We start from the raw sequence: 21,532 nt of genomic DNA, 5'->3' as shown, positions 1-21,532 counted from the left end.
CAGGGCGGAGGCGGGATTCGGCCGCCGCGACGACGGGTCCCGGCCCGGGACAAAACAGTCAGAGAGCGAGACCCGCCGGACCGCGGGGGTTCGGGCAGGTGGTGTTGGTGTTGCCAGCACGTTGGGAGCAGCGAACAGCAGAGCCGTGACGCTGTATGTGCAGCGCCACCGTTACCGCGTCGGCCCCAAGAGTCGGGGACATGTCACCTGAACATGTATGCCGAAATACTTGAGGCACAAATAAAACACAGAACTGTAACCTACACAGGAAGGCTCACCAATACCCAGTAATATCCTCCCGTGCTCCATAAACCCTCTGAGTTCAGCTACCGGTTCGAATGGGAGCAGGCCAGCACCACAGTTTGCTGACCTAGGGCCCTCCTACAGGACAAGTCTTCCCTAAATCGTTGCATTCACGTACACGTAGGTGTACAGTAGATGTCTACAAGTGTATGTACAAATTATGCACACACGTGCACCTATATGTGTTTATACATTCTATTATATACACACGTATATGTGTATATACATGCTATTGCATATATACATCCGTATGTGTATGTACATACTATTATATATACACCCGTATGTGTATATACATACTACATACATGTGTTTCTACTTTATAAAGCTCTGCAAAATGTACCTTTTGTGTTATGTCTCCTCTTGGAAGACTATTTCTTATGTTGCCTAAAGCTTTCCTTTAAAAACCATGGTTCTGATGACAGGTATAGGCTCTCCTTTATACACTCTTTACGTTTTCTATGGATAACTGTTAAACATTTCTATTAGGCTGTTTCATCTGCTAACTGGAATGAATACTCCCATTTGATTTTGATTTTTTCCCAATATCCAGAACCACCAGCTATTACCATGCTTTCTTCATGATTCCCCTCCACTCTCTAACACAAAATGTAAATTAACAATGAAAATGAACAATCTTCATAGGAATTAATATGTAATTAATATTTTTTATTGTCTACTTTTTGTACTTTTTTTCTCTCTTTCCATTCCTTTAAAATGCAAGTATTATTTAGGCTTAGATGTATTTTAAAAGTCCATTTGTATAAATATGGTCATAACAATTAAAAATATTTTTCCAGAATCAGAAACTTTGTACAGATATGCATCAGTTTATTACTGAGTTCACTGTATCTGGACAGCCTTTATCATGCCTGAAGAGCACAATGAAATTATTGCTGTATTTTGATGGCTCAAAGAATACATGGAATATAAATAGAAGAGTTAAGTTCATGATGATAGATATTTAGCAAATTATGGCTAACTGGGAAGTGAAAACCATGTGAAAGAAATCAAGCCTTCCAGGTATGTTAGCTCCTTCTTGCCATGCAAACGCTGGGTAGTTTGGTTGCAATGAGACACAGAAATTGATCCTGCCTTCCCAGGAGATTTTTGCTTAAAAAATATATCCTTTTGCTCAAGGAAAGAGCGTTATTCTTAGACGCCAAAACTGTGAAGCAAAGGGGAGAATTCACATCACGCATACAAATGAAAACTGAAGGACCTAAGGGATTGGCATAAGAATTCCGTGGTATGATTCTTGCTCCCTCACCCCTTGCTAGCATTTTCTCAGTGTGGGTTGGGTGTTAGTCCTGGGAAGCTGCACAGCAAGTCCTACTCGTGGGGGACTGAAAGAAGGGGACTTCTGTCTGTCCACATCCAGTGTAAATCCACTATGCATTGCCTGCTTAGCACATAATTGACAAAGTCTATTTTGAGGCTGGATTAATCAGTTTGCTCTGGCTATTTTGACAAGCCTATTTTCTACCAGCTACAACTCATCGCATCCCTTAGACAAGTGATCCAACAGGGACAGACAGCTCCCTATGCTGACATTGCCACCACATCGTGGTTAAGAACAGAAATACCAAAGCAAGGTCAATGTACAGCTCCTGCAGAAACCACAACTCGGCCACACTGCTCAGATAGTTCAACTTAAAGCCTAATGGCTAAAGCCTAAAATCTAGAATAGTAACTGCTACAGACACGGAGGGAAGTCAAGGTCTGTTCCTGTACGAAACCTATCACTTCATTACCTAACACTGAGAGTTGCTTAAGTGAAAGGAATTTGAAAGACCAGAAAGTTTGGATTTATTGCTTATTTCCCCATCTTTAGGTATAAAAAATGTTGGCTGTTTTTGGAGGGCACATGCCAAACGAGCTGAAATTAATGGAGCTACTCCAGGGGTGAATTTGGATCACTGAATGTTGGACTTCCAAAGAAAAACTGGAGAAATCACAAGATTGCTTGAGGCAGAGACCTCATGCGAGTCATATGAACTGTTATTACAGACAGACGGATGAGGAGGAGCTAAGGAGAGAAAAAGAGATACATTTTAACTGAAACAGGACAACATGGGAGCCCTGTTGTGTGTAAGTGCTGTCAGAACAGGATGCTGCAGCTGCTGTCCAGAGAGAAGGGGCTCCCAGCTTATCCCAGGCCTTCAGCACACAGAAGCAGCGTCTACAGTGGAGGTATTTAATATCACACAGTGATAATTCTGCATTGAGATACATTAATCCTGGGTTCCTCCGCTTGTTGTGGGAGTGCAAAACATTCACATTTGCTTCTAACCAGACAGCATCAAACTTTGCAGCTTCAGGTTTAGGAAGCTACTGAAAGAGGACTCCGTGCTGTAGGTAACAATAAATGCCTTTGATGTGATGAACAGGGAGAAGATTGCACTCCAGCAAGTTCTATGCCAGTGAGGGATTGTAACACAGGGAGGGAGCCAACAACCTACAGTTCTGGAGGAGGCAGCATACCATAGATTACAAATCCTGTTATATTTGAGACAAATGATAACGCAGGCACCCAGCCAACGTGACTGCTCAGGAGGAGCTTGCAGCCTGCCTGCCATTCATTACTACTATTTTTATAGTTGTATTGTTTATGGCACTGTTATGCTGTATGGGCCAAACTAACACACTGTGTAAATTATAACAGTGCAGGGAGGAGGGTGTTAAGGAAGAGAAAAAGGCATAAATTTAAATTTCCTGAAATTTCACTCCTGCATTTGGTTTTTAGTCTGTGCCCTAACAGATTGCTATCTAGAGATGAATAAATCAAGGGTAAGAGAGAATAACATGCATTTAGAATGTTACTGGTGTAAGTGTCCTCTGCAGTTAAGGCAGTTTTATCTTTGTTCTCAGAGTGAGCACTACCATGTACCAAGACAGAAACATACACATAGTTGTTTCCCTTAAAAACGGAGCTGAGAAACTGCACTGGAATCTGGTGGGGAGGGGGATGAAAATGCTGTGCGGTGCTCAATGCCAGTGCAGTCAAGGACAAAGGAAACACTCGCATCAGTAACACGGTGGGTTGCCGGTGGTGCAGTTTGCCTCCTTTTCCTATACCGGGTGTCGGATGTAACCAGCATGCCCCTTCCTCTACCCTCCCTGCAGCCCCGGCAGCTCCATACCCTCCGGAGTTGGAGGTCCAGGATGCGGAGGCCTTGGAGTTACACTGGTCCTTTCCAGGAGCAGGATGTTGTGGAGAGCTTCAAATGGGTGAGTGCACAGCATGCATAGAGCCAGACAGGAGATATTTCACCCTATGATTACTCCAGCTATGGATTTCATTACTGAATGACATGCTAGTAGCTCCATGTTCTACCCAGCAGTCTAAAACACATACCAATTTCTTTGTGAAGCAGAGACCAGGCATGCCCTTTGGAGCTGCCACATCCTATGTACATCTAGAGAAGCTATGTGAAGGATCCTGTGCAACTGTGTACAAAGGGATCAGCAGGTAAGTAAGGACCACTGGTGCCATTATTGCCTTCCCAGTGCCTGCTGAAAATACCTATTATGGTAGATAAAGGCAAATTGAAAGTCCAGCTTTGCCTTTAACCAGGATATTCACAAAGCTCCATCTGAATTTCTCTGGGTACTCCTCCACTATAGCTGTTGAGGCTCCACAAAGACATTTTGCTCTGCAGCAACATGCTAGAAAATTGTCTGGCTGCACTAGCTGGGGAGCAAGGGTTTTCCTTTAAATAAGGGACTCCTGCATGACAGAAAAACTGGGATAAGGCCATGCTGCCATCATGCAGGGGCAGGAAAACTGTGAGAGGGCAGAGTGGGAACACTGCCCAAAGCCATGCTCTAACAATACCCAGTCAGCAGAACGGTGCTACTCTAGCCGGGCAGGCTGGCTCCCGTTCCACTGCTAATGAGGACAAGATGGAGGTGGTTTGTAATTCCCTTCTGAGCATGGCCTGGGTGGGAGAGTGAGCCCTAGAAATTTTGCTTGGGTAAGTGTGGAGCACCCTGGGAGACTGTTAACGTTGTCATGCCAAGCACCACTCTGACCTGACAGGATCACCGGGCAGTTGGTGGTGCTGAAAGTGATCCGGCTGGAGGCAGCGGAGGGAATGCCCTTTACAGCCATTCGGGAAGGTAAGGCAGAAAGAGGTGCTTCAAAAACAGGTGAAGAGCAAGGGGCATCACTGTGCCAGCTGCAGCCGGAGCATGACCTTTCTAGCAGTGTAGGGGCCTTCTTACACCTTCTGCCTGCTCCATAGTTGCTTTCTCACTCCCGCATCCATACATTAGCACTGCACGGCAGGTTTTGCCGCTGTTGCATTGGGCAGCTGTGGACTGGAAGTGCCCTTTGCACCAGGGTCTCTGCTTGCTCTTACCACAAACAATCTGGCTGATACCTGAACCATCACAGATCCTAGTCTGAAGAGAAATGCTTTCAATAAAACTGGTGTTTAATAACAGCTATCATTTCAGCTGCATGAGAACTTATTTCTATCCGTCGACTTCGTAGAGCACTGGCAAAATGTCTGCAGCTCTCTCAATTTCTCTGAGAAAGAAATGCTTTTAAGTGCTTGATTTTGGCTTAGTGGATTTACATGTCCCCACAGACCAAGTTTATAAACTGCCTGGTTGATTAAGGCTTCTATTTTTGTCTGCTCTACAATCCCAGGAGTATCATAATCTGATTTCTTCCTTACACAGAAATATGCAACCTTTGTGCCAGTCTGGTGTCTGGTGTCTGGTGTTAGTGAGAGCCATCAATGTAAGATGTCACATGTATTTTGGTTTTTACATCTTACTGCAATTCAAAACTAGGGATGGGATAGAGAGTCCAGGGCCAGATGTGCCAGCTTTCACAGAGGAGCCCTAGTACAGAAGGACTCTCATACAAGTCAGCTCAGAATAACGAGAAAGGTCAGTGGACACACTCCAGGTTTATAACAGTATAATTAAGATAAGAAAGTTTACAAAGTCCTTAGTCCAATTCTGGGAAAGCAGAGAGATACCTAAATACACCTATTTACAGAATGGCTTGTGTTACAGTTTCCTATACACTCATTTGCTGTGGTGCTTTTGCTCTGCATTTACACAGTCCACCAGTAAAATAAGCCTTAAAAGCTTTATCTACATAGAACTAATGATACTCTAAAGATCAGCACCCCTTTAACATGCTCAACTGGACAGGCTGAGCGCCTTAACTTCATTCATTATGGGAGAAAACAAGGGTGATCCTATGAAAGGTCTACTTTAAGTAGATCTTTTGTGTACTGCTGAGCTTTGCAGCATCTGACACCTCAAATTTACAATGTAAGTCAGTAGGGCAAACAAAGCACAAGATTTATTAATGTGGTGCATTCTCTGCTACCCTGGAGGAATGGTACTCCTCTGACAAAAAGCAGCTTCACCCCAGGAAGCCCCACAGAGACAAAATGCCTTTAAAGCTCAGTTCTGGCTGTAGCACCTGACACCCCAGCAGGGGGTTGTGGAAGCAACCAAGTGAGGAGCAGTTCCCAGAGGCCTGATTCATTTTACTGTGAACTGTCTGGGCTGCTCCTCTGAGCAACAGCTCTGGTCAGATGGGGGTTTTGAGGTATTGCAGAGCCAGGTTAGCAGCCCTTTTCTGCGGCAGATGGGATCTAGACAGAGTATCTTTATGGGTTCATAAGCAATTAGATGCAATGCAGAGTGTGTTTAATGTTCATACTGCTGTGCACTGGAAACATACTGGTGGTAGCTAAATGGACTAGCATCAGTACTAGAGGCAGTTTAGCTGCAGCAGCACCAAGCTCAGTGCAAGAACTAATTTGCAATCTATCCTGTTTCCAGCTGTTATGCTGAATCAGGCATCCCTTGCTGCTCAGCAGTCTCAGTACTGACATATGCTTAGGCCACAGCTGTGGAATACAGTATATCTGGCTGTAGGGCTTTTAGAACCAGGTGAAATTGTTATGGTCACAGAAGGCAAAGTGCTAATCCAGTATAAATTTGCTTTGCCAGCATGAAACTCTTTAAATATCTTCTGCAGATTGTTTGAAAAACAAAAAGCAGCTTTTATGCAGGACCAAACCACATTTGGCCTCCCACAGCCAGCCCAAGCTCTGTATTGTGTGCTTTGCTAATTCAGCAGAAATGAGATTGGATGCCCATGCCTTATCTGAATGAAATTTGTAGCACTGAATGGTCTGACTGTAAACTAATTTGGTTTTAATCAGCAGGGAAACGTGAGTCTGGAGCAGCTCTGAGGCTATTTGGCTATTCTACTACGTCAGAAGCTGAAATGTGCAGTCAGGGACTCCTGTTTTTGCTGAGCTTTGGGGCTTCTGTCTGTGCACAGTTTTGGTGTAACAGCCGGGTTGGATTCTTCAGCAGTGCCAGGGATCTAAAGGCAGAATGATGCCAGTTCCACCCCTTCCCCACATGTCTCCTCTGTGCAGAGCTATGGCAACAATTGTCTCAAACCTAAGGTAGTAAATAATGAAGCTGTAAATGCTCTCCCCCCATAAAGACTATGTTTGAGACTGCTGAGAAGCTGCCTTCATAAGAGTGTCAGCTGGAGCCTGTGCTGTCATGAGAAACCTAACACAAGGCTGAAAGGTTCAGAAGGCTGTAGCTTTCTTCTTGGCATCAGTCAGTGCTTTGTGGCCTACATGAAGGCGGAGACTCTTCCATGTGCTGCCCCTTCCATCACCACACCCTAGATGTGCTGAGGCTTGGCAAAGGCATGTCAGCAGGTAAGGACCATGGCCACATAGTTGCAGTGATGCTTTTAGATGGTTAACATGAAAGAAAAGAAGTGTGCAGAAGTTGTATAAATACAAACAAGTTACTGTTCACTCAGTAACTTCATCATCTGTGCTCTTTGAGTTTTAAACGGGAGAAAGTAACCAATATGCTTTCTCCAAGCTAAAAGCACAGTGCTAAATTCAGAATTCAGCTTAGCATCTACAGTCATTTCTTTTGCCAGATTTTTACACCCTGATATTGTGAAGCTGGAAACTGATAGAAACTCAGCTTTCCCCAGAAGTCTCCCAAGGGCCCAGCTGAGGGCATGTGCCAGGAGGCAGATGGAAAAAGGATGAGAAGCTCAATGACAGGCTGGAGGCTACTGCATTCTGGCTCTGGGAGCTCCCAGAGCCATCCTCTTGGCATTTGCCTTGAAGAAATTCCTTCTCCTCAGCTGAGAAGCTGACAGCTGTGACTAACTGTGAGCTGCTATTTCTGACAGAGCAGGATCCACCTCTGAGGGAAGGACGGATTCCTGCCAAGCCTGGAGCACTGATGCTTCTCTAAGGAGCTGTTCCATCCTCCTCCAGATGCAGTAGTTGCTGCTTCTTACAGAGCTGCCAATTCTGGACTATTTCTCCCAGTTTTTTATTCTCACTGCGTTGCTGTGTGCACCTTCTCCTTCCATTTCCAGCAGCAGTGGTTAAATTGATCTTCCTTTTGTGTTTTCCCAGCTTCTCTTCTCAAGCATTTAAAACATGCCAATGTCGTACTGCTTCATGACATTATCCAGTCCAAGGAGACACTAACATTTGTCTTTGAGTACATGGTAAGTTGATGTTTTTCTAGCTTCCTGTGGAGCTAGTACTGGGAAGTGGCTGCATAATGAATTTACTGCATTATGAGACATCTACAAAGAGACGAATTTTAATCCTTTAGTGCAATGATTGATTTTCCTTCTTGATCTCCTGCTTTCCAGCGACACAGCCTTACTCTTTTCTTTCTGTATATGCGACAGCTGTATGCAAAATGATTCCACACCTTGTCTCCACTAGGGTGGCAGACATATTTACCTCTGTTTCTGCCTTGACAACACAATAAAACTACTGTTCTTGAGCCACAGTAAGGATAGGAAATAACGATACAAGCTCACATCCCAGTTAGGGTCAGATTTGGCACTGAGCCCAGTAGCTCACCATGACCCAGCTGTGGGTTGCTCTCATGGGGAGAGCAGGATGCTACTAAAAAAAGTTCTCTGCATGAGTCTTGCTACTTCTGTTGCTTTTGCTGATAGCTGTCAACCAAATCATAAGGAAAATACATAGGTTATGTCTTCTTCCTGCAGCTTTATGATTAATTCTGGCACAAGCATGAATCCTCTTAACTGTTAGCTTCAGGTTACAAACTGCTAGCATGAGATAACGGGCCAACCAGGTCTCTGATTTGACCCAGCACTCAAGCACATCCTTGTGTGCTGTATCAGATGTTCACCGAGATGTTCTGAAAGAGAGGTATTTGTAGTGGTTGCATATATTTTCCATTTACAGAAGAGGCATTATTGGTAGAAGCATTTTACACAAGCAGCTTTGCCTCAAGTTTTCCTCTTCTATTTAGCACACAGACCTAGCAGAGTACATGGGCCAGCATCCTGGAGGACTTCATTCATGCAATGTTATGGTGAGTTCCTTTGAAGACTCGTAACCCTTGAAGCATGAGGAAATGTTATTTTCCACTGTGTATAGTCACTGTAAATTGCTTACTAATATTTATTTGTTCCATAGATGACAGAAACTTTAGAGAAAAGCTGCCTTTGATAAAGATTTAACAACCTCCCTCTCAATCTCCAAAGCCTTTTTTCGGTTAGTCCCCCCTCACATTTTCTGAGCCTGCAAAAGGACATCCAGATTTTGTGAACAATGACATCTTGTGGCAAGGAAATCTGCCTGTACCCAAATTTATTTCCTCTTACCATTAGAATACATTATTCATCTCTACTTAAAACCTCTCAAATCTCTCTCCTCATCTGGAACTATCTTCATATTTACATGTAAATCCCTTTTGTTTCTACCACAGCTTTTTGTAATTGGTTGCCTGGACCTGAGCACAGCTGAAGATATACCCTTACTTTATAGACTGATGTTATAATAGTCTCCTACTCTCTTTTGTATGCGTGTTCACATTCAATTAACTTCCAGGATTGTTACTGCACACTGACTTGAGGTTTCAGTGCAGATGTCCTCGGTGAATGCCTGGGTCCTTTTCCTGAGCAGCTTCAGTTAATTTATCTTACAGCTGTCAACAATAACTTTGTATCTCATCAAACTGCCTATTCATCTGACTTTGTCAGATCTCTCTGAAGTTCCTCACTGTCACTTCTTATCACAGCTAATCTAAATACTTCTGTCATCTTCAAATGTTGCCACCTTGTTCACATCTGTTTCCAGATAGTTGTTAAGCAACACCAATCCTAATGAAGTTTCTTGGGGCCTCTGATTTTAAACATCCTTAAAGCTCAGATATGTCCAAGATGCAGTGTTGTAGTTTTGGCACAGATCTCAAGGGTTTTGCTACCAGACGGACTTGTAAAGCACATGGGGTACATGGCTGTAACATGTACTCATGGGCATTTCTGTGAGTAAATACTAGCCAGCTGCTCTGCTTTCCTGTCTGAAATCTGGAATTGAACTGCCAAATTATTTACTGCTCCTTTAGGAAGGTCAACTGGCTTGCTTCATTTTTGCTGGCAAATGTTGTTTGTTTTTTCTCTGAGTGAATCTTATTGAGTATGGTGCAAGTATGCAGAATATTACAGAGGCTTTTCTGGTACAAAAATGACCTATGGGTGTCACTGTTTTTCCTTCTCTTCAGATTAAACTTCTGGTGCAAAATATCTTTACTCCAGTAAAGTCTAATTACTTTTGCTGTGTTTTGTTTCCGTCCGCTGTCCAACTGCATACACTGTTTCAGCTCGTCTTATTTTACCCCAGGCTTATTGACACTGCCATGGTAGTGGGAGGTGCATATTTATTTCTTGCTTGTTCTTCTGCTTGCTTGCTTCATTCATCATATCTTATTTGCTACATCTGTTCAAATTAGGTCCTTGTGTTTTCTCCCTGCCTGAAGGTAACAGCTTACACTGCCAAGTAGGTCTGTTCCCTGGTCCAGCTTACCCTGGGCAGAGGTGGTGTGTGCCGCGGCTGCAGCACTCCCTCTGCTGCTGCCTGTGGGCTCAGGTGGGCAAAACTTCCCAGCTCTTCAAACCCTCGTTGTGCTCGGCTCTATGTGTTTGTCCTGAACACGGAAATCAGAGTATCTCCTGTTCCGAAAGCCGAGATTGCTCCTGCAATCAATAGTCCATTTCTAAAGAAAAGCTGTATTTCCTAAATGCGCACTTAGGGACTGCATCATAACTGCCCTCCTGGCCAAATACTACACTCTGAAAACCTCAGAAAGCTGCAGGGCAGCCATACCCACTGCAGTTTTCCCTTCTCAGCCAGCTCGACTTATATGGGGGATTTTCACTGGTTTCTTACTTGCTTTGTCTCTGCTTTGTTCCAGGAGTTCTCCTGAAGTTCAGAGTTAATGTATCAATGCAAAGTCACACCAAATCATTTCAGTTTTTTGTTGGCTTTTCCTAGCTTTTCATGTTCCAGCTTTTGCGTGGCCTGGCTTACATCCACCAACAACACATTCTTCACCGTGATCTGAAACCCCAGAACTTGCTCATCAGTTGCCTTGGTGAGCTCAAATTAGCAGACTTCGGTGAGTCACAGTTTGGATACTGCTAATATATCTGCTCAGACCAAAGCTTTAGCATGCATACAGATCTGTATCCGCAGACAATTAGGCACAAAAGTATAACCTCTTACTAAACCCCAGGAAACTATTTCTGTGGTCAGTCCAGCCTTTCTTGCATTTATTCTGATAGGTGCAGGGAGTAACCTCATTTAAGCCAGAGCAATTACTGCCACATAAAACTGTTTCAAGAGAACTGAGAATCAACCCCTCTCTGTTCAGAAAATAAGGTAACATGTACAGTCCACAGCAATGTGCTGAACCAAAAGGCTCTCTTGGCATTGGTTTGGGATGGCTGCTTTAGTCACAAGTGGTAAAGCTCTGTAAAACACAACATACTGCTTGATCTGATTTGCCCCAGAGGTGTATTTCAGACACACTTTCTCTGTAAACTGCATTGGGATTGCTTGTATTTAAAGATCCAAGAGAAAATAATGTCCTGTTTTGAATTATTATCATCTATGTGTTGTACAGGACTGTCCTAACAGAGCAGTCTTCTTCTATGTCTTTGCAGGCCTTGCTCGTGCCAAGTCCATCCCCAGACAGACATACTCCTCTGAAGTGGCAGCACTCTGGTACCGTCCTCCTGATGTGTTACTTGGAGCTACAGATTATTCTTCTGATCTAGATATCTGGTACTGACCAATTTTAAAGAATCTGGGGTCCCTTGGGATAAATCCTCTTTATCTGAATTAAATTAAGTCAACCAAGTTACAGTTGATGCAGTTGTAATTAGAGGAATTAACACCTGTTAAAACATGTGAGCAGCGGAGAGTTTTACACTGCTGCGTTCATAGAAGCTTTTGGGAATGATGTCATTACATCCCAGCCATGGATTTATATAAACATCATCTGATAATATTTATGAGCTATGCACATCTAATTTGGTAACATCTATGAAGCAACTTCAGGTTTTGCAACAAAACACCTTTGCTTAATGCACTTCGTGTTTGTATCTCTATATGGTTGGCTCAGTCAGTGGTAGCTCTCTACAGCAATGGCTTTGCGAAGAAACAATGGATCCACAAGTGCCCCAGCAATGACTCTGGCCTTGGTAAAGAAAAAAAAACAACCAAAAAAAGTGACATTAAAGGCTTTCTGAATGGGTCTGGAGATAGAAAGGTATCTGAGATTTTCATTATTTCTATGATACTTTGTCCTTCTTCTCTAAGAACATGTCTCAGATGCGCTCTGCATTTCATACAGGAGAAGGGCTGTGTTCTGTTAAAGCCTTGTCACCTTACGAGCTGTATCCCAAAATCTTAATGAGCCTGGGAAACACAGGAAACAAGCTGCATGTTTGCAGAGCTGAACGGAGAGGGGTCTCTGAGAGCAGACAGAACACAGGGGAGGATGAGGACTTCACAGGGGTCACAGTGGTCCTTTTGGGCTGGTCTGGGTGGTTAGCTGGGCCCTAGGGTTAATCCACCTTCTGGCTCACTTCTGCACCAGCCTGAGCCTGCTTCCAGCAATATAGTCCTGACTTACACACAGAAAACAGGAAGCTCATGAAGGTGCAGGAGACCACCCATTTTCTGTGCAATTTTACATCTGTACATAGTATTCCTGCTTCACCCTTTCTTCAGACCAGTTAATTTTCCATCTGTGCCTGTCACACTGGGACTTTTCTTAACTGCTCTGCAGAGTCAAAGGCTGGGAAAGGGTGGGAGCAGAGCAGGCCTAAGAATGTGCGAGAAGAAGGCTGGGTAAGCTTACAAACAGCAAAGCTCCAGGTCCTCTCAGGCTGTGTTCCCCTCAGAGACCTGCAGCTTACTGGAGGTTCTGATGGCCTAAGTCCAGAGGGCAGTTCAGGGAAACAGGAGTTTTTAGTTTGTTCACTTCCCTGGGCCTGGTGCTAATTTAATTGCTCTAAGATTTCTCCAAGGAGGAAAACCTTGCTAAATTCTAATGGCTTCCAGCTGCTAAGCCAGTCTAAATAGTCCTGTCTTCTCTTCCCCACTACCTGTCACCTCTCCCCTCCAGACAGTCTCTCAGGAGTGTCTGCAGAGTTTAAAGAACATGCCTGCATCACAGATTGGAGGGTTTGTATTAGACAGATGCTGGTGTAAGCCTGTTGGGGTTTTTTTCCTGAAAGTTGACCCCTGTCCAAAGCCCTGACTATGTACAGAAAGCCTGGCATTTCTGCCTGTGCAAAACCAACATGTAACTCTGCTCTAGTGTAACAAATAGCAATGTAAGAGCGGTATACAAAGATCCCATCCAGTACTCTGACCAGCAATAACAGCACAGTACTTTCAGTCCCACTGAACTACATTCACACTAAAGGCACCATTGTATATAACGCCTCCTTATAATAACAACATTCAAAGTGTTTTCCCTAAAGAAAGATGTCACGCTGAGAGAATAGAGAATACTTCAGTGAGCTCTATTCAGTAACTTCCTCTAACAAGAGTCATTTATTATCCTGATGTACACTGCATTTAAGTTCAATTTTTGTCTATTAGGAAATAATGTGAATTCACACAGATGTTACTTGTCTATTGGGAAGAAAGGAAAAAAAAAAGCCCTATGTCTTTTGGATGCTACAATTTACATAAAGGCAGGTCAGAATGCCCTTGGTAATGGCATGAGACCGTGGATGTTAAAGCCATGGTTTAAAGAAACCAATTTTAACAAAATAAAATATTATGGCAATTCATGCATAGTGTGCTTGAGCAGCAATACTGTCAGTGGGAGGCACATGGGAAGTGAATGAGGCCTTGAATAGATGAAGAAAGAGATGTAGAAGGAGACTCACTCGCTCTTGGCCTAACTAGAAAAGCTGCTTTAATCTCTCTGTATCTTTTTTTACTCTCTTTCTCCCTCACTATCTCTTCAGGACTTTAGAATATTCAATTAAAGGATTTCAAGGAGACTAACATTTCATAATGTTACAGGGAGATTACACTGCATATCAGAAAGACTTCTTTGTGTTTTCTTTTAAACACCAAGTGCTTTATGCATGTGCTGCACTAGTAGCTGCTAACATCATGAGAGCCTTAAATCCTGTCTTCTTTTCAGTCAGGCTTTCCTTGTATGATCTTCCATTAAAAAAAAAAAAACCAAATCAATAATCACAGGAATCTTCCCAGGTAGATTCATGTACAATAGAAGTTCCTGCACAGTCATTTAATGTGGATCTGCAAGCCCACTACAGCCTTCTCCCCAGCCTGGTTCACATTGTCCCACCACACCAACCAGGGATATACAGGCTAAAGGCTCTACTGTACAGACCACGCTTGGTGAGGAACACAAGAAAGGATATATTTCTGGTTAAATATGTAATTGCAATCTCCCAATGCCAGAAAAACTGTGGAAAGGGAACTCTGGAATACTGCAGAGATATCTTAGGTCTTAATCCCGATGAAACTGTCTCTCCACTATGTAATACAGCACTTCAGGCTGAGGAGTAAGTGCAGTGTTCAAACCTGCCTCAGGGATTGCAGGCAGATGCAACCGTGCTGTCTGAACCAGCTCTGGTTTTGCTCACTAACTGTTCCTATAACCAGTTACACCTCTCCTATTACTTTAACAGTCACTGTCTTGGTTCACGTGTGTGTCTGGCACATGCTGAAACATCAGGTCTAGGCCTCTTCCCGAAAGACCCCTCCCTTTGCCTTAGCCCTTCCCAAGGCAGCTGCGTTGGACCTTTGAGAAACTTACAGACTGGATGGGATAAGAGTACCTCAGACATTAGTATCAGAGGGGTAAGAAGGAAAAGGAGAAAAACAAAACACTATGTCTAAATCTTTAGAAATATTTAGAAGTGTTTCTGAATCATGCTCATTAACAGCAGGATCCTCATAATGCTGTCAGAGCAGTAACAGTAAATGCTGTATCTCCAAAGAAAAGTTGAAGCCTCTACTGAAAGGCTAATATGGTGACTAGCACAAGTCATTATAGTCCTACTTTAACAGACAGATGAAAATACCTTGGGAAAGGGAGAGGTGCCCATACATCAATTGTTCTAGCTACTTCTGGCCTTTTTTTAAAAAAGAAAAGTGTATTTCATCTGGAAACAAACAAGAGAGAGAAATGGTCACAATTGCCACTGATGAATCAATGCAGTATCAAGCAGGCATTAAAGGCAGCTGGTCAGCTGAGTCTCGCTACAGGAAACAAAAAGCCTTTCCTTTCCAGCAGTTGTGGTTGTTCTGATAGTTTTGTCTTTATTAGAGACACAGAGGTTTAAAGGCTTCCAGAGATAACGAGAATAAACCAGGAATACAAAAGAGAGCTCTACCAGAAGGTGCATTTGTAAGAGCCCGCAAGTTGTTCCTCTCCTCAAACTCACAGCTTGCCTATTAGTGAAAACACTGTTTCATTAGATTTGAGTTTTTGGACTCTGCTCATGAGTAACTCTTAGCAAATGCTAGCTACATCTAGGAAAATAATGTTTCTGCTGTTGCCAGTCTAAAGACCATTTCTAGCTAGGATATCAGAACCCAAACTGTGGGGAACATCAGGATCATTTGCTCCAAAACCATACAAGGCTGATTCTCTTCTCTCTACAAATCCAGAATACCTAAATTGCTTTGACCACATGCAATTAAACTTGTGCAATAGAATCAGTGGATTACAGCAGCCCTGTGGTTGCAAAACAGGGTGAGCGATTTGGGCATGTACATCAGCTGTGAAAAAACCCCAGAGGGCTGGTATGACACTGGTCTCAGTAGAATCAATCTGTGGGTTCCAAAATAATATCTAGTAATCTGGTAGTGCTATGAGACACAAAAAAATCCCTATGTCGCAAAAGCTGTGGGTTAAGTTTCATGATGCCTGGATCGTGTAAGAGCATTAGATGAGCAAGGAGCCAAGCTCACAAGACCCAAGGTTAGGAGGTTAGGATATAGGAAACCAAGGGAAAGTGCAGCTGAGATGTTTGTGAAAACAGCATTAGATACGGACCTGCAGACAGGCTTGGTATCACCTGATGCACAAGGATGGCCAAAATACTGGAGATGACTTGCATGTCAGGCTTCCAGGTGACCACAGCCAGGTAGGAAAAGCATCTATAGTAGTACAAAAACAAGGTGCAAGGGGTAACGCAGTTGAGATGGGGCGTAGTGAATAGATGGGAAACCTAGAAAAAGTTTGGGAAAAAAAGATTAAAAGGTAAATGAGCAGAGTTTTAAACTATACAATAAGATATGGAAATACTTGCAAAAGGTAAGTCTACCCTGACTGCAACTATCTCATCATTATTGCCAGTAGGACTAATTCACCTTAATATAATTAAGCATTTTTTGCAGGGTTTATTGTTTTATTTTAAGCTGGCTGGTTTGCTCTGGCAGAAGTGAAGAGTGGGGGATGGTATAAACTTAAGAATACTTTAACTTGCTGTTGTCACCGAGTTCTTTATGCAATTAAATCTTGCCTTCAGTTTTCCAGTGAAAAGCTAATTTCTTCTGAAGGAAAAACCATTCTAGTGGTTAGTGCCTCTGGGTTCTTTCTGCTTCTAATGTGTTCTTCAAGCCAGTAAAGTGTGCAATAGTTCACTGTTTATCTTTCCTACTGTTACCACTCTGATTTTGCATCTTTTTCTCATGCGAACAAACTAGTATTCCACAGACTTCTGCCACAACCATCTTTTTGGATGGGTTTGTAACAGGATGAATTAAAAGAGACCTGAAACAAACTGTTTGGTGCTGGAAAAAAAACAGTGCTTAGTGGGTATATTTTCTAGGGATATTACCTGTCTTGTCTTATCGGAGAAGGGTGTGTGGGGGGAGTTAGTGGATGGTGCTGATGAGAAAAAGGAGATGGCAACAGACTTGTATGGAACTTTGACTGCTTTACTTTTTTCTTTAATCGTGGAGGGATGGGAATGTGACATACCTTTGGCTGCTCCCATGCTATTTGACTTACCAGCTTTTTAATTCAAGTGTTTCAATCTGTATAACTTGGATGAGGTCAACAATACTACAGACAACTTGAGCACAGGCCAGTTGCAAGTGCTTAGAACAGTGTTGAGAGATGTATAAGATGGCCCTTTCCAAAGGAAACCTTCCTGAATTCACACAATCAGTAGGGTTTTTAATAATGCTACATCCTGCCTACCACCATACTGTAGAGGTGTACCAGTCTTCACTGAAGCCTGTATTTATTTATATATACACAGACACTGCATATCCTGCCTTGTTTCACACACGCACACACTGTCACTAGATGACGTGAGATGGGTATACAATACTTACACATCAGACTGGTACTTTTCAGACTTGAGCTGCAATATGTATAGGATTTACAGCTTCTGTCAGGATTTCTGCATTTACAAATCAAGATTTCTAAATTTCCACTCCAACAATTACCTCTCTTCATCTCTCCCCTGCCCATCCCAACAATCATACAATGTCTGTCATGTATGTGAATGAATTAATACCTCGGTTTTCTTGCAGGAGTGCAGGCTGTATATTTGTTGAAATGATCCAGGGGCAGCCAATATTTGAAGGAACTTCTGGGACTCATGAACAGCTGCTGAAGATCTGGGAGGTGAGTACAATATACCCTGAAATGGGAGAGAAAAAGAATCTGTTGCTCCAGCTCCCTACTTAATTTTGAAGTCCTAAGATAGGTCCCCTGAATAGCAGAAATAATTTGGTCCAATCTGCCAAGTTCATAGCAGACTTTGTAACCCATTTTATACTTGGCAACTTTCTCACAGACACAGGAGTAAATCAAATGACTTTCCTTTGATGTTTGTCATCTCATCAAAAATTTAAAGCCAATTAAAGTGACATCAAATTGAAGAAGGCATAAAAGGTGTGCAGGTACTGCAAATTCTATTCCTTCTTGTTAAATCCGTTACTTACTGTAGGATACAGCACACCATATTCTCACAAAGGAGCTCTAATACTGCTCTTAAACTACCTTGAAAATGGCAAAACCCTGAGGTTTTTCAGAAATCCTTAACTTGGAACATTTTGTATCATCCAGTTTATGGTGCAGCCCTAGAGACTGCTTTGGCATAATGGAAAGTGTGAAATTGCTTTATAAAGGCAGCAGTGAGTGAGAGCAGAAAGATTCAGGAGCCTCTTAAGCCCTTTTTTCTGCTGAGGGAAAGTGAAACACAGAGCCATGTCCTTAGTGCAGTTTGGTAGAATTAAGACAGTTATGTGCACTAGTGGATTCTGTATGTTCCTTGATTGCTGACCCTGTTACTGACTTGACAGGAAGGTCAACCTATACATTCCTATTGGGTTTTGCTGGAGATGTCTGCCCTTTCCCTTGTCCTCCTAGGGAGTTACTCTTCTGCATACAGTGTTTTCCAAACATGTGTTTTCAAAGGGGAAAGTACAGAAAGCTGAAATTTGGAAAGTTGTGAGAAAGGACTTCATAGCCTCAAGTCTGTAACTCTGATTTTTCTTTCTTAATCCCTTCACCCAGAAACACTCCTGCCTGGTAAAGGTTTTCCTCCATGCTTTTAGCTAGAATGTGATAAAAGTCAGACAGGTGGGACCAGTTCTTAGACTTGAGTTCAGTCCATTTAAATAAATGCTGAATTTCTCATTTGTGGAGAGTGAAAAAAACCCAGAATTATTGAGGGAGGGAAAAAACCCCTATACGTGGCCAATTAATAGAGTTCAAAGCCAGTGCAGGGCTGAGTTTCCCAGAGAGTGAATGAAGGGTATCCTTCCACTTACTGCTCTGAAATCTCTGGATACATTTCCTGTGGTTTTGCAGTTGGAGGGTTATAGCCCTATCGTCATTTCTCTGGTATTATAACTAATACCATGATTAATAGGATTTGTGCTATAGAAGGCAAAAAAAAACCCCTTATTTAAAAATCATGAGGAAGATTTAAGAGCCATGAAATAATTAGTGCCATTCACAGAGGTTTTATGTTATTATACAGCCTGGAATGAGGCTCTGTGTTCGGCCAAGATTTCAAAGCTCCTTAGAGGCTTTCGATGCCTAACTTGAGATATTTTGCCGACTCTGAGGTTCAGAATAGGGATTCCTACTGTTTTCTAATAGTCAGTTCCTTTCATGTACTAATAATAGAGGCACCCTGCACTGATTTAGACTGTCTGCATTTGTGTGCATGAGTCTGTATCACCCAGCATGCTTATCCCCACGTAGGACTGGTGGTTCAAACACCGTGGAGATATATGGCTGGAAAATCCCCCTTCTATGAATTGTGTTTGTTCTGTTGAATCATCAGGACTGACTAACTGCAATTTCACCACTATTTCTTCTAGAAGCAACTGCCAGCTTAAGCAGTCTCTATCCCCCCTCTTTATCCATGTCTGCTCATGCCTGCTCCTGTGTCACCTCTCACATGTGGGGCTACATGAACCGGGAAACCTGTAACTTGGTTTTCTCCCTGGGTTATTCTAAACAAGAACAGTTTATTTATACAGTTCATTTATCTGGCTGCATAAGCAGTAGTACTCATGAGGGATGACATAGGAGCAGAACCAAATGGGAAGGGGATGAAGAGGAAGTTGCAACTTAGGCTGGCAGTGCTAGTTATGGAAGTATGGCCTAAGTGGATACAAACTGCAGTGTCTCCAGTTCTGCCATGGCATGGAGAACAAGCAAAACTGACAAACTTAAGACTCATTGTTCACATTTCAAGAGATCAGGCATAGGTTTTGCATTCCAAACTCCCATCTTATTGATTAACATTGTGCTGAGGACCTCATGTGGGCTGGATTAGGCTGCAGCATACCACCAGCATGCTTCTGTGGCTCAGCCAAACATGTGACAAGTGCCACATGAATGACTACAAGGCTTCTCTACATAAAACATAAACTATAACTTGCCAACAAAACTGAGCAAAATCAGGTAGGTTGATTCCTTTAGGTGGTTCATCACAAGACAAGCAAGCAGTTAGGGGGCAGAGAGATGACAATGATTTACACCAATTTACAGTGCTTGCTGAAATACAGGCACTATAAATACATCCCTGGTGGCAACTATGCCTCTTCCAAAGTGGGCTGAACTGAGCTGTATCAAGACCTTTCACTCTAAAAGTGCATGCATGAAGGAGCATGGCAGAGTAGCAAGTACAGAGGAACTGTTTTGCTTTGTCTAATGGCATGGACCATAGAGTTACAGCTAGATTTAGGGTAGATACACAACAGATAAAGCGATTCCCAGAGTATAATTAATTTCAATTAAATAAATATAACTCATAGTCTGATTTGGCAAGGAATCTCACTAAAGATCTAGGGGGAAAAAAGAGAAAAGGGAAAAAAAATCACCTATCCCATTACCTTGGAAATTAAAAAATAGATTCAAATTCATGGGTTGGAATAGCATCTTTTGTAAAGAAAAGACTCAGAAAATATAAATCCATATTCATATCACATTCAGTGATTAGTGCTCTGAATGGTTTCATACCTCAACTCAGCATTTGTTGAAATTTAAGCATTTGTTGAAAACATCATGTAGCAAAGTACAAGATGCAAAAATAACTATTTTCTTAAATTCTTCACCAGAGAGAGGCAGAGTGCTGAGCTGATGCTGGAGACTATAATTTTACTATGATGTAGTGAACTTCCCCAGCTCCCTCTGATGCCTTCAGGACTGATGCCTGGTGGCTCACAAGAAACCACGAAGAATGAGGGCCCAGATGTATGCAGGGATGGAACATCAGAACACACACCTGGCTTTTCAATGCAGAGTACTTTAGAGGTTTTGCTGTGGCTTCTCAGAAAGCTATCAGGATAGCAAAAGAGAGCAAATTCTGGATTTGGGTCCAAATTCCAACTCTCTCTTTCCTGTGCACGCTCAAGAGTTTGCTTTGCGCAGAACTGTCCTGTTTACATGATGCATACACCAGGCAAGAATGCAACCTCATCCAGAGCTGTCAAATTACCCTCAGTGCAAGCCACCTTCCAATATCCTCACAAGGCTGAACCCCACAGACCACCATGCTAATATATGCCAGCTGTGAAATAAAGTCCCTGCTTGTGGCTGTCTTCTCCAGGTAGCTGTAATTGTCCTCACAGCTGTTTCCCAACTGTGAGAAAAGCAATCAGCTACCAGATGCTTAACAATTGCAACAACCAGGCTTTATATTTATTCCTTCCTTAATGTATTTTTTACTGATGCCCGTTTTCTTGCAATCTTATCACAAGTTTCTGTGAGGCCAATATCATATATCTCAGCTTTCATTTTAAGGAAAAGGAATTGTCTATCATATGCAAAGTGTAACTAATATGAGACAAATCTAATGTTGGAGAAGAGAAAGCAAATAAAAAACCCTGACATTTTTCATGCTACAATTTCACTGTTTCTTAAGGAAATCTGATAATATTGGGGGTTGTCTGGATGATAAGCTTTGAATGCTTGGAGTGAGCAGAACTGGTTTATAATACTGTACCACATGCTGTGAATTCTTCTGAAATACGTGGCTTTACCTCTTTAGCACAACTCATCCATATCAATAGGCACAACGCACTATGCATGCGGTAAGTAGTAATAGTAACACTAAACATCCACAACTGCAGCCATCACAGAAATCCAGATATACTTGATCTCACACATTCCAGCAACTAAAATGAGGCTGGAGTAGGCTTTATTGGCCCAGACTTTGCTCCGTGAGGACTACTTCTGAAGCCTACAATTCACAGTAAAGGCCAAAGACACTGCTGAAGCTCTGGACCCTTCAGGATGAGACACTAGACTGCCTTCTACCACCTGCTTGTAGACCTGCCTGCCACCTTTTCTTTTTTCACCTCAGAATGGCAGGGGGTTTCGTCCGCTCACAAGC

General features: G+C 42.7%; 1 protein-coding gene across 1 annotated transcript in view; it reads left to right on the top strand.

Annotated features, from left to right (window-relative positions):
* Nucleotides 1-3,468: 3,468 nt before the first annotated feature.
* The window catches only part of CDK15 (cyclin-dependent kinase 15), a 33,788-nt gene continuing 15,724 nt past the window's right edge, over nucleotides 3,469-21,532 (top strand). The window contains exons 1-8 of the mRNA XM_010022877.1: nucleotides 3,469-3,534; nucleotides 3,681-3,775; nucleotides 4,346-4,425; nucleotides 7,749-7,843; nucleotides 8,629-8,691; nucleotides 10,653-10,776; nucleotides 11,324-11,444; nucleotides 17,208-17,301. Coding sequence (XP_010021179.1) covers nucleotides 3,469-3,534; nucleotides 3,681-3,775; nucleotides 4,346-4,425; nucleotides 7,749-7,843; nucleotides 8,629-8,691; nucleotides 10,653-10,776; nucleotides 11,324-11,444; nucleotides 17,208-17,301 — 738 coding nt within the window. The remainder of the gene's footprint in view (nucleotides 3,535-3,680; nucleotides 3,776-4,345; nucleotides 4,426-7,748; nucleotides 7,844-8,628; nucleotides 8,692-10,652; nucleotides 10,777-11,323; nucleotides 11,445-17,207; nucleotides 17,302-21,532) is intronic.

Source organism: Nestor notabilis, unplaced genomic scaffold (genome assembly GCF_000696875.1).
Source record: "Nestor notabilis isolate BGI_N333 unplaced genomic scaffold, ASM69687v1 scaffold24319, whole genome shotgun sequence".
Lineage (NCBI taxonomy): Eukaryota > Metazoa > Chordata > Aves > Psittaciformes > Psittacidae > Nestor > Nestor notabilis.
This window is presented reverse-complemented; position numbering and strand designations above follow the sequence as displayed.